This window comes from Daucus carota, chromosome 1, assembly GCF_001625215.2.
Source record: "Daucus carota subsp. sativus chromosome 1, DH1 v3.0, whole genome shotgun sequence".
In the NCBI taxonomy this organism is placed as follows: domain Eukaryota; kingdom Viridiplantae; phylum Streptophyta; class Magnoliopsida; order Apiales; family Apiaceae; genus Daucus; species Daucus carota.
In genome coordinates, this window is record NC_030381.2 from 43,581,135 (window position 1) to 43,594,553 (window position 13,419).

At 32.0% G+C, this 13,419-nt stretch overlaps 2 protein-coding genes across 2 annotated transcripts; one reads left to right on the top strand and one right to left on the bottom strand.

The window, feature by feature from the left end:
* Window positions 1–1,359: 1,359 nt before the first annotated feature.
* On the top strand, window positions 1,360–1,701 carry LOC108223099 (nuclear transcription factor Y subunit B-4). The gene has a single exon (XM_017397176.1). The coding sequence runs from the start codon at window positions 1,360–1,362 to the stop codon at window positions 1,699–1,701; it is 342 nt and encodes a 113-aa protein (XP_017252665.1).
* A 6,077-nt stretch (window positions 1,702–7,778) lies between these two features.
* LOC108210996 (11S globulin seed storage protein 2) lies at window positions 7,779–9,671 on the bottom strand. The gene is made up of 3 exons (XM_017382475.2): window positions 9,382–9,671; window positions 8,219–8,948; window positions 7,779–8,117 (listed from the first exon to the last, which is right to left on the bottom strand). The coding sequence occupies exons 1-3, from the start codon at window positions 9,578–9,580 to the stop codon at window positions 7,964–7,966; spliced, it is 1,083 nt and encodes a 360-aa protein (XP_017237964.1). The 5' UTR covers window positions 9,581–9,671; the 3' UTR covers window positions 7,779–7,963.
* Window positions 9,672–13,419: the final 3,748 nt, after the last annotated feature.

A 13,419-nucleotide genomic window follows, 5' to 3' on the forward strand; every position in this document is an offset into this window, starting at 1 on the left:
ACAACCCACGTATCTCAATCGGGGACATCCAATAGGCTTTTATTCGGCCTTTTATTATTGTATTAACACACCATGTTTCAAGCTCATTAAATGTATTTCATTCCTCCGGGGCCTCTTAATATCCAATTTGGATTTTTTTTTGACCAATATTATTTATCTCCAATTTTGGATAAGTTTCGAGGAAACTTTCCAAAGGTTTAAAGCTCTTTTTACAAACTTTTGGAGTTTTTCCTCGTAAACTAAATATTCTTCTTGCAGGTATGACAAGTAAGTTTGCTCATTTTAGCTAAATATAGTGCTCACAGACATTAACATATTTATCTTGGGATCAATTTTATTTTATTGGAATATTCTTTAATCAGTTCCAATTTTTTAAAAGATTTATGAGCCACAAACAATTTTCACATTTTTTCCAAAAACAATTCCGAGGTACAAAAAAAAAATCCAAGGTCAAGGAGTTTAGATTAAGAATATAATAGATGTGTGTTTACATTGAATATTATTTAAAATAACAAAATATTAAATAAATAAAATTTTCTCTATTACAATTTATCGGTAAAATTTCAAGTTAGTTTTACCTATCTCAATTTAATGGACATTGTCTTTTGAGAGCAAATTTTAGGGACATTGTTATATTTTGTTTATATCTTAAGGGGTCGTTTGGTTCGAGTAATGGTATCGGGTTGGAATGAGGAATCGGGTTAAGCGTTTGAGGTATCATATTTGATATCACGTGTTTGGTTGAGTGCTGGAATCAATATATACAATTTTTGTAAAAAATAAGTTATTAATATATATGTATGATATATATATATATATATATATATATATATATTAATTTAAAATATTAATAAAATTATTATTCTCATATATTTTGGCATCATTGATTTAATTTTTATCAAACATTAATATTTCATTACTTAAATAGAGAAAAGACAAATAAAAAATAAATGCATCCAATACCTGTATCTCATACCCACCTCCCCACTTGAGTACCAGGTATGACATATCTCATTCCAGACACGCATAAACCAAACGACCAAGATCAACCTAGCATATATATACCGGATACTTCTAATTCATATTCTAAATCAATTATATTGAACAAATTATTTCTAGTTAAAAAAAATACATATAATCATGAATGAAACTTGTCCATATAAATTAAAATTATATAATATAAGGTACATTTCAAAAAATGGACATGTATTTTAATTGATGGAGTATATATATTTTAGTTCTCACTTAATCACTTTGACTAAAAATCATGGTTCGGTTCCATTATTTAAGCACAAATCTACATATATGTCCTCAAAAGATCAACTTGATTATAACTAGATCTGGAGAGTGAATAGAAAAATGGTTGAGGAACATGACAGATTGCTTCCAATTGCAAATGTTGGTCGGATAATGAAGCAAATTCTGCCAGCAAACGCCAAGATTTCAAAAGAAGCCAAAGAAACAATACAAGAATGTGCATCTGAGTTCATAAGTTTTGTGACAGTGGAGGCATCTGACAAGTGTCACAAGGAGAACCGCAAAACAGTTAATGGAGATGACATCTGTTGGGCTCTGGGTTCACTAGGGCTTGATCACCATGCTGAGGCTACTGGAAGGTACTTGTATAAATTTAGAGAGTTCGAAAGGGAGCGAGCTAATCAAAGCAAAGCCATCACTGCAGGCAGAGAACAGAAAGATTGAAACATCAGATTCATTAGAAAGTAAACACAGTTGGGGAGAAAGATTAAACCTCAACTGTAGAGCCAAGGATTCTACAGTACTAGATCTCTACTACTTTTAAGTGACGAATTGTCGTCTTTGAGGATGATGAACAAGATCAAAAAATGGGATATTTTTTGCTTGGTTTTTTTTGATATTCGAAGTTTGAAGAACTTGTGCAAGGTAGGTCAATGTTATCGATTTCTGATTGTGAATAAATCCGCAACAAGTCAAATTGATATTGATGAGGTAATTATTTATCAATATATTCTTAATCATAAGTTCTTGGCAAAAATCTTTTCTTAATTCATATTTTCTCTGGAGCTGATTTTGTGGTAAACATTTAGTTTATGCACAAACAGGAGACGGCGGCTAGGGTAAGTATAGTATTATGTATGAAGTAATGGATTTAAACATTTTTGCAATTAGGTTTGAATCTGAACACAAGCACATAATTTATAAATATATACACGTTAGTACATGACAACCAACTTATAAATGATATGTTCTTAAGTCTAATTATATCCTGATAAATAAGTTCATACCTGTTTTTGCTTAATATTGTTTAAGCAATTCCACAGCTGAAAATAGCCATGTCCATATAGTATCTAACCCATCTTCTGAATCAGTATGTTAAAACCCTCAGGGAAAATGTATCTGTAGCATACACAAGTTTGGAAGAACGCTTGATGATTAGATGTTTCCTTTTTCGAGAAGCTGGATCTTCATTCCCTCTACATGCCATCCATAAATTTGAAAAATAAAAATTTTCAAAGTATAATACATAGTTATTCAGATAAATAATTTAGATTATAGCTATGTGAACTAATTACTGTGTACATCGTCTTCGAACCATCTCTTGTTTTCCTTTGGCTTATGCGTTTACTGATTCTGATATTCAGGGCCAGAAGCAGCTGTGATAGACTGATAGGACTTGTCCAGACGTAGTTGACTAGTAATAGGAAATTAAAAGACGAATTAATTAGGATAATAGTAGTGCATACATTGCCAAGCTATAGCTAATAACATTCACGTCACAAAGAAGGCGATGTGAAGCATTTAGCATTCTTCATAACATATAGTTTGGTTTGGTTCAACTCATAATTGTCTGCGAGGATAAATGAAAACATAAGTTGTACATGTATCATTGAACTTGAAGAGCTCACTCCAACAAAACAAGGTATTTACGATGGATAACTTATGACGGAACACCTTCGCGCCTGAACTTACGACGGACAGTGTACAATCTGTCGTAAAGTATTACAACGGAACACAAAACCGTCGTAAGTTCATTATTTTATTATTTTTCACTGAATTGAAAAAAATTTAAATGTTCTGATTCTGAGTACGGTGTCGTTTTTATATTCCAAACTTACGACGACATATACGTTTCGTCGTAAGTTCCAAACCGAAAAGACTGAAACGGTGGGCTCATTATGAATATACGACGGATGTTCCGTCGTAACTTGGTCAAACAAGTCAAACAAGACCGTGACGAAATCTGTGGGCCCTACCTGAGAAACTTGTGACGCTTCTTTGTATTTGCGACGTTTAGATAATTGTGACGGTTTTTAAACTTACTACTTGAGCAAAAGCGACGGAAGTTTTTCATCATAAATTGAGAACTTACAACGGAATGTAGGCTTAATTTCCATCGTAAAAGGCTGATTTGTTGTAGTGGCTAGATGGTGGATATCAACTAATAATTTTAATTATTGAGACTTGAAATAAGTGTCGACTTGCAAGATGAACAAGAATCAATCCAAATAGCTTGTATATATAAGTTCCGACTACAATACAAATCATTAAAATACTAAATGCAAACTACTATTATTAAAAAGAATGAGAAGAATTGTGATACCCGGGGCCGGGAACGAACTCTAGGCGCGTGGGTCTAGATGAGATATGAGTGAGGCCTAATAGGATTGGGATGGGTTAGTAAGACTGAGGGTTTTGGATTATTTGGATCATGTTGAGGGGTTTAGGGTCAGGAGCAGTGAGATTTTAATACACCCGGCCCGAATTGAGTAGAGTCCGGTGAGATCCCGAACGAGTGATATTAATTAGGAAGGGAATAATGTATTTCGTAATTTTCATTTTAATGATTTATATTTAATGATAAATATATATATACACAAGTGCGGTACATAATGAATCGATCAGAATGTGCGCTATGATGTGTTAACACTTATATCGAATAATGGTAAATGATCGAATAAAATAGATACAATATTACACGTACCATGCTACTTATTGTTATTTATCATAATTACTTATGAATTATGAATCCATGCTTCATAGGTAAATTATGAACTCACACATTTGCGAATGATAATTTCACAAAAACACACCATATCTTGCATCATATCTCTGAAGTCAGGCCACTCTTCTGTCGTCGTTTAGAAGTAGAAAAGACGAATTTGTTAACTGACGGATTTAATATTAAACAGAGGGATATATAAAAATAAATAAATACAATGTGTGGTCCAAGTAACTGTCTTAAACTAGTCAAAGCAGGACACAAGTATGGAAACAAGGTGCTTAATAATTCTAAAATACTCAAATAACCTAGATAAATGGAACCAGTGCGTTATCTTTTTTTAGGTTTCTGTATGTAAGCATACATTACTTTCTCGAAGATTCTATCAAATAGATTGACATATTTTATATGTATAGATGTGTGAGTGTTGATGTATTGTGCCACAGAAAGTAAGCGGAAAAATTCCTTAGGAATGAGAGCTTAAGTTAATTAAATAATACATAGTTGTCAGATTTAGGGTTGAAAGCATGCAACCTAGGGTTTCTAAAAGCTCCTTTCTGGACCACTTCTCCAATATCTCTTCCACAATTTGCTGATAATGATAAAGTTGAATAATACCTCCTTGCTAGCGAGCTGGTACTTTATATATATTTAAAACCATAAAACCATCAGTTCTTCATTCAAGTTGAGCCAGAATAAATCACAGTATGTGGCTTTTATTAGTAAGACCTAGGCGAATCGATATATATAACTGCTTATTTAATAATATATAAAATGAATCTATGCAAGCTAAATGAAATAACTAGAACTATATACGAAATTTCAGTTACCTACAATTGTAAGTGCTCCTTGTGTTGTCGTATACAATACCATATACAGACCAATCAATTAAGGAGCTGATAAAGGATGGAAACTGTGATCAGTGGTTGATCTATCCTTGTGCTTCAATAACCTTTCCAGGACAGGACAAAATTCAATAACCTGGTTCACTTCACTTTCCTTTCCATTTCCTCTCTTTTGCTTATTTTTTTTTTTGCACCTTTTTGCAGCTCTGCAAGTTCATGTTTTTCATATGAAATCCTCAAGAACATCAAGTAAGTAATTCTTTATTCTAATATTGTAGGTATTATTTATATATTTATACCTTGATTATATTTTTCTGTAGAGTTGTGGTACTTCTAATTTATTGGTGTGTATAAAAATGCATTATTTTAAAATTTAGCGTATGTGATTTTTATAGTGATTTTTATAGATAGCATCCAATCGTAGTTGGATTAATGATAGTAATCGATTTTACGGGATTAGATACTTGACAGACGAATATAAACATGATATTGATGATTTTTTTTAAATTTTCTTTGTGAGAATCTTCATTAAAAAACTGGTGGGCTTATAAAATGTCGATATTAAGAGCATCTCCAACGGCGTTGGCAATAATCGTTGGCTAAATTGGACCTGTAAGAGCATCTCCAACCATTGAAAGCTCTCGGCTAAAATGTGAGTTGACATACTTAAAAAAAATTTAGCCAACACTCGAAAAGCATAACTCCAACCATGTCTATAAATTTAGCCAACCTCCTATGGATGGCTAAATTTGTCGAACTTCTACAGGTCTGTAAGAAATCTGTAGAAAGATTGCACATCATTTATTACCATATTGAACTAATATATTCTATTTTAACAATCTAAAATATTAATAACATACTATTTTTAAATTATAGCCAACCAATATAGCCAATACCATTGAAGCAAAATGTCTTACAAGTTCAGCAAATTTTACATAATGTCTTACAGGTCCTATATAGCCAACGATTATAGCCAAACGCTGTTGGAGATGCTGTAATATATTAAAAGACTCCTGTTGCTGTTAAACTTAATTTTTATTGGTGTTGTATGATGCAATGTTATATATACTGCATGGATTACACACGTGCGGGAAAGAAATGTCGCAATAATATGTCAGACCGATCGAGTACTACACATATTCGATGATATGTACTATCACGCGGATGATATGTTAAAAGATTTTGGACAGAGAAACAAATATTTTGAGAATATGAAGGACGAATCGAATCCGATGGTAAAGGAATTTTAGAACATGGTGCATAGTGCTTCGGAATTAATTCATCCAAGTAATATTAACTATTCAATCTTTGAATTTGTGAACGAGCTATTTCATTTCAAGAACAATTAATGCTTTCAATTATGACTTTAATTAATAATTCGAATGAAATTTCATTGATGAGTAAATCTACTTCTATATATTAAATGGCAACCAAGGGCAAAAAGAGCAAAGAAATTGGCGGTGAAATGTCCACTATACCCTTTTATTACATATAATTACAAAATTATTAGATGGTTCATTTATTGCATTTAAAATATTAAATATCAATAATTAATGTATTAACATAATAATTATCCATTCTAATCACACTTATCACTTATTTATGACTACTCATTACAAAAAAAATAAAATATTAAATGCCAACGGAGTTAGTTAATTAGTTAATTTACACAAAATAAATTTGTGTGACTTGAACTTGTGACATTTAATTAAATCTCATGTAAATTCAACAATCATAATACTAAATAAGATCTCCTTATTTCCATTTTATTTAAAAAAAATATAATTTTTTTTACATGTGCGGATATTTCAAATTATTTTCAATTATAATTTTTTTTTTGCATATGCGGATACCACGAATTAAATATCTCCATTTTTTTAACATGATTTCCAACTTTCGATTTTTTGATGTATAATCCAAGTTGTCCTGATTTTGCCTCGAGTTATGCCGAGTTTTACTGGAGTTAGGCTCAGGTTATATCCAACTGATATATTTAACTCGAAGTGTGGGTAATCGACCGAGTTACAGGTCAAGTCGGTCAAATTTAAGAATTTATTCTAAAAATTGACTATTAAACAAATAATCACATATAATTTGTTAAAAAAAATAAATCAATCTGTTAATATAGATAAACTTCTATCATAATTTAAAAAGCAATAGATAATCTATTTATCGACTGATAATCAATGTATTATTAACCAATAATTTATAAAGTACACTAACGAGTAACATACATATATAAATACGCAGATATATTTATCAAAGAGAGAACGAGAGTGGGGAGGGAGAGCCAGACAGAGAGATAACAGGTACTATGTGCATCTTTACTATATGACTGACTCACGCAAATATTCTTCTATAGGTGCATGTCTCTCGGTGTTCGATCATATCTTTTCTTTATGATGGTAGCACATGAACATATTAATTCAATTTTAACTATCTTACCATTTCATGGTTAATCATATAATTCACGCGAATCATTCTTATAATATTTTATCATTTATAGACACATTCGACTATGTTTTGATTGAATAACACGATGTTCTATGAACATCTTTCACATGCGAAATCTATTGTGCCAATTCCATTTATATGAAAATTTGTTTGTTTTGCTGAAGCAGTTATCATAGATATTATTAGTTTATTTTAAAACAAAAATTATATTTAAAAATTTAATAAAATTAATATACTGTAAAAAATTCATATTAAACTATTATTAAAAATAAATAATATAAAATATAATTTATAATTAATAGGCCCGTGCTTCGCACGGGCTTTTACGCTAGCTAGTTGATATATAAATTTCATTTCGGTGACCAATATTTAACCATATTTTATGCGATAGCATGGATTATGTGTTTGGGTTCACAAATAAACATAGAAGATAAATAAAATGAATCTTTTAATCATGATTTCGCTAATTAATTAATAGAACCCCTACCAAAATTAATACCTATATAAAATATTATTTTTATTAGATCATACAAATGATACAAGTACAAGATATATGCACAAGACTGCCCCATAATAAGGAATTTGAAAGTGCTGTAACCGGCTTTATGTTTAAGAGCTCCGAACCCTTAATTATTATTCATAGTATTTTTCTACGAGAACTACAAACGATCCCATATAAATGGGTTTAATTACTTCCGGGGATAAGAAGGTTGCTGTTTTCGATATTTAGCTTAAAAAGCTGTTCGAATTCTTGAGCAATGTCGAGAGAAGCTTGTAAAACCACCGGAGACATATTCTTCCACACTGATGTATTCCCTGCTAAGCGCTCAATTACAGGCCTGCGGAATAAATCAAAGGAAGAAAAGAAATTAGATGGGGCGTTTGGTTCATGGTTAATGATTGGCATCGAAATTAGAGTGATATAAGCATTTATACTTACTTGGAAGAAGTCATGACAGAAAATAAGTCCATTCCCTTCCCATCAGCCACTAGTGCTGAAATAAAAAACTTGGGCACAACAAACAACTCCCCTTCCTTCACCTCAGCATTCAGAGCAGATTGTCCGTTAACTCCCACAATTTCAACCCTCCCGCCACCTCCCACCACATAAACAACTTCAACAGATGAATCCGATGCGAATTTCGGGGCATAAATTGCATTGCTCTCTAGCTTCACAAAAGTAGCACTAAGTCCAACTTGTTCAAGTAGAGGAAAATTTGCTGATGTGAAACATGAAATTGCACCAGCATCTTTTACAGTGATTTTATCAGCGAGAACATCGTCTATGCCAAGAAATAGTTTTTGATCATTTTCATCAATGTTTGGTTTCGGCATAGTTGTGATTTCATCTCCAAGCTTGACAATCAAAACCCCGGATTGATTTTTAACTAAAGTGTTTGATTGGTTTTCGGTTAAATTATAAGATTTGCTGATAAGTTGAGTTGAGAAACCATTCAAGATCCCCAAGGCTCCGGTCAAGAGAAAGTAGGTAAATTGGCCAGGAATGTAGGCTGTAGTTGTATCACCCAAGAACACCATGACCATCTCGGAATCTCCTCCGTTGAACCACCACGAGACTGCCCCGAGTGGTACTGGAATGACGTCTCCTTTCTTGATCAACAAGACCTTTTCACTGGAGTTGGGAAATAGCATTCCCACTGTACAACACCCTGTTTAAACAAAAAAGAAGGGACGGTTTTTTCTCTTTTGTTAAACACAGAGGAGGTTAATGTTTAACGATTTTTAACAACCATTTTTCAATTAGGTAGCCTATTTCTAGTGGCTCTAAAGACCTCTATGCACAAAAATTTCCAACAATAAAAATATGTCGGAGATAAAATTTGTTGTTATTGCAGGGCCACAAGCAGGGGCGGATCCAGTAAGAGGCATGGGGGGACACACGTTCCCCTCCCCCCCTAAAATTTTTTTTAGCATTTTTTCACCATTCTAAATTTTGCAAAATTACAGAAGTGTCCCCACAAAATTTAAAAATATATAAGTGTTTTTCGAATATTTGCTTGGTGCCCCCAAAGTTTAAATCCTAGATCCGCCCCTGCCCACAAACATAAGTGGATCGAAACATGCAATTGCATATAGATGTACCTTGAACAACAAAGCCAATTTTGGTGGAGTCAGCATAGTGAGGCAAGGCAAAGCCACGAGGCTGCAAAACAAGCTTCCCACCACCAACCTTAGACTCATCAAGAACTGGTAATTTTGAAGGTGACCAACTGTAATATGCACCATCTTCTCCCTCAAAAACAACCTCATTAACAACTTGGGGTTGCAAGTTCATTTCCATGTCTTTGATCAAGTCTCTTACACTAAGAATTATGAGAGAGAGAAAAAAGACTTACAAGAATGATGTGTCTTCTGGAATGTGTATAACTTAACATAGTGGGATGAATTTATAGATTATGAAACACGGAAGCTTTCGGTATAAGGACGGGCAGGATCCTCGACAATAAGGTCGACTAAGTTGCGAGTAGTCTCTAAATCCTAAAAAGCCCCAAAATTTGTAAAATTGTGTTTATATTAAAATAATAATAATCAATTTTTTATTTGTATTTATGAAAAAATAAAATATCTAAAACTAATATAAATTATTATAAATATAAATATATATATATATATATATATATATATATATATATATAACATGAAATATTAATAAATATAACTAAGACTAACTTAAAAAAAACGAGAATCAGATTTCTTTCTTTGTGCTAGACATTTTTACTATTTAATTAATTTAGATATTATATTAATATACAAATTAACATGATAATGTATATTGTATACAATGATATATAAAAGTCGTGATTAATAACTGATTAATCCTTGTTCATAACTACCGAACTGATTAAATCTCCGATTAATTCCCGCTCAATCAATCTGATTAATCCCGATCAATCTAATTAATTTCTGATTAATCCTTATTATGTGACTTGACCGATTAACTCTGATTCTCACTTTTGACAACAATAGTAATGAGTAACATATATTTATTTTTGGGTTAATTATCTAGTTGGTCACTGAAGTGGGCATAATGTATCAAGTTGGTCACTGAACTCAAAACGATATCAAGATGGTCACTGAAGTGACCATAAATATCAAACAAGTACCTTGAAATATGAATTCAAGCAATAAAAATATTATTTATAAAGTTTTACACATTATTTTTAAATGTTACCAAAATCAAGTAAAAGGTTATGACTTCTAATATCTATGATAATATATTTACATTTTATCAAGTTTATTTATTATTTATTTTTAATTAAAACAAAGAAAATAACTATATAATAAATTATAAATAATAAATAAACTCGATAAAATATGAAATTATTATTTTAAATACTAGAAGTTATAACCTTAGAGCAAGCCCAATGCAATTCCCTATTTTCAACCCCTAAAATATTATATATTAATGGATACCTAAAATATTGGGGATCAAAAAGCTATTTTGCTCCAACGGTGTTCCCTATTTGATTCCCTATATTTTAAATCTATATATACAACTCAAGGAGAGAGAAAAATTGCATTAATAAATAACAGAAATATGAGAGAAGATATGAGCTGGTGATGACATGGAGCATATAGGGGGTTGCTTTTTCATCCCTCAAATAAGGGGTTGAACTTTCTCTCACCTAAAATTAATAGGGGATAGGGAGTTGCGTTGGAGAAACTCTTTTTGTTCTCAATCCTCAAATCTTGTCCATGTGGATCAAATATAGGTAAGGAATGGGTGCATTGGAGTTGCTCTTATAGTTGGTTGTGGTAACATTTAAAAATAATGTGTAAAACTTTATAAATAATATTTTTATTACTTGAACTCATATTTCAAAATACCTGTTTGATATTTATGGTGACTTTAGTGATCATATTGATACCGTTTTGAGTTCAGTGACCAACTTGATACATTAAGCCTACTTCAGTGACCAACTTGATAATTAACCCATTTATTTTTTGTCTAATTTGAATAACATATATTTATTTTATCATAATACTCCCTCCGTCCCATCCATTTCTTTACACTTTCCTTTTTGGGATGTCCCACCCAATTCTTTACATTTCAAAACTTACCAAAAATAGTTAATGGGTCCCACCACTTCTCTACTTTTCTTTCCTTTTCACACTACTTTTACTCCACTATCCTCTTTTTATACATTAAAAATCAATGGGTCCCATCACTTTCCCCACTTTTCTTCCTCTTTTCCACTACTTTATACATATTTCTTAACCTCCGTGCCCAACCTATTCGATAAGAAATGGGTGGGACAGAGGGAGTATGTATTTGTCTTCCATAAATTTGTGGCCTCTGCGTTCGAAGATATGAGTGTTTTGTTTTTGTTGTTTATTATGTTTGATTAGATCATAAGAGAAAAAAATTGAGAAATGGTTGGTACAAGATAAGGGTGTCACAATCAAAATTTGTCCTCTCTAATTACAAAATCTATCTGAGATCTTGAGAAACTGTAAAAAATCATTTTTGTTGTTCCATTTTTTCTTGCAGTTTAGCAAAGCCATATCTACAACCACGTCATACCAGATTCGAAAATCTTTTAGAATTTGTTATACTGTATGATCATTGACGCTGGAAAATTGATCATGAAATTATTTCAAAAAATCATTGACAAAATTTACAAAATCCATTATATTTTAATTTTATAAGAAAAGTGTTCATAATTTAATTTATAATCATGTCGTTAACTCTATCTCTGTGTGATTCACGAGGAATCTGCATCTAATCAGGACAAAAGTCATTCAAAATATTAATTTTATTTTCAGAAAAAAACGCAGTAGTGATGTAACGTCTCCAAAAGGTATCCTTTCCCTTCTCGTTAACTAGTGAAACAAGGAGCGAATTTTATTCGATAAGAACGCCAAAAATCATGATGGGTTGGTTTACTTCTTCTCAACAAATAAATGTGGAGATTTGTTTATTATGAATCTTGTCTTGTACATAGATATAGGGGGTGTTTGGATGATTGGTGGGAATGAGAATGGGGAATGGGAATGGGGGTATGGGAATGGAGGGTATGGGAAATGGTAACCCAAGGGGTGTGGAGGTATTGATTTACTCTTCAAGAGGGAATGAGGTTCCCATTCCAAGCAAAAATTTTACTAATCCAAACACAATGTATGGGTATTAGGTTCCGATTCCCGTTAACCGGGCTCATTAACCATCAACCAAACGCACCCAGTATCGCACCGCACGTTACTAGTCTGTTTCAAGTGATGTACTAGGTGCATTATTTGGAGAAGTTTTAATATTCGTGCTTTATCTTAGTGAATTATTGGTTTAGTTTATACATGGCAAAAAAAGGACATTGAGATGGTCTTGGTTTCCAAACATTCGGACTGTAAATGTTAAAAAAAAAAAAAAAAACAAAGATAACTTCCCGTTTCAATATATTATTCATATTAAAATAAATCAAACATTATCACTGACATTTGGAGAAAAAAATCGAAAATAATATTTAAATTTCTACTATTTTGACCGTTGGCAACAAATGTCACTATTTAGTTGTAAAAGACCTTTATGGTCACTTTCTGAAAGATATCTAAAATATCAATTCAAAACACAATTTCTTATCGTGTTTACAACATCGAACAAAAACGCAATTTGAACGTGTGATTTCAGCTGAAAACGTAACTTGAAATTGTGGTTTTCTGCTAAAACACAACTTCAAACTGTGTCCCTCATAAAATTGGAACACATCATGAAGTTGCGTTTTGAAGTGACCGGAGTACATTGATTAATATTAAAATAGTGATATTTGGGACATTCCTTCTAATATTTTCGTATTTTTTATGAATCCTAAAGCGGATTAATCCAAAATTCTAGTACGCAAAGAAACCGAGTTTGTGATAAGCTCGACCAATTAATCCAAAATCTAAATCAAAGAAAATCCTAATGTCTCTGTAGTATACTTCTTCTCAATTGACATCTTGTCCCATCTGTCATATTCTTTCTCTTTCACGCTAGCCAATCCTGTTAATGAATAATTACATCAATGTTGTTTTCTACAATACTTCAGACAATATACGAAGAACTAGTCACTGGACAAAATAGTAAGAACTAACCTTCATCGTGGTGCTGACAAGATTTGCGTTTATAACGTTAAATGATAGGTCACG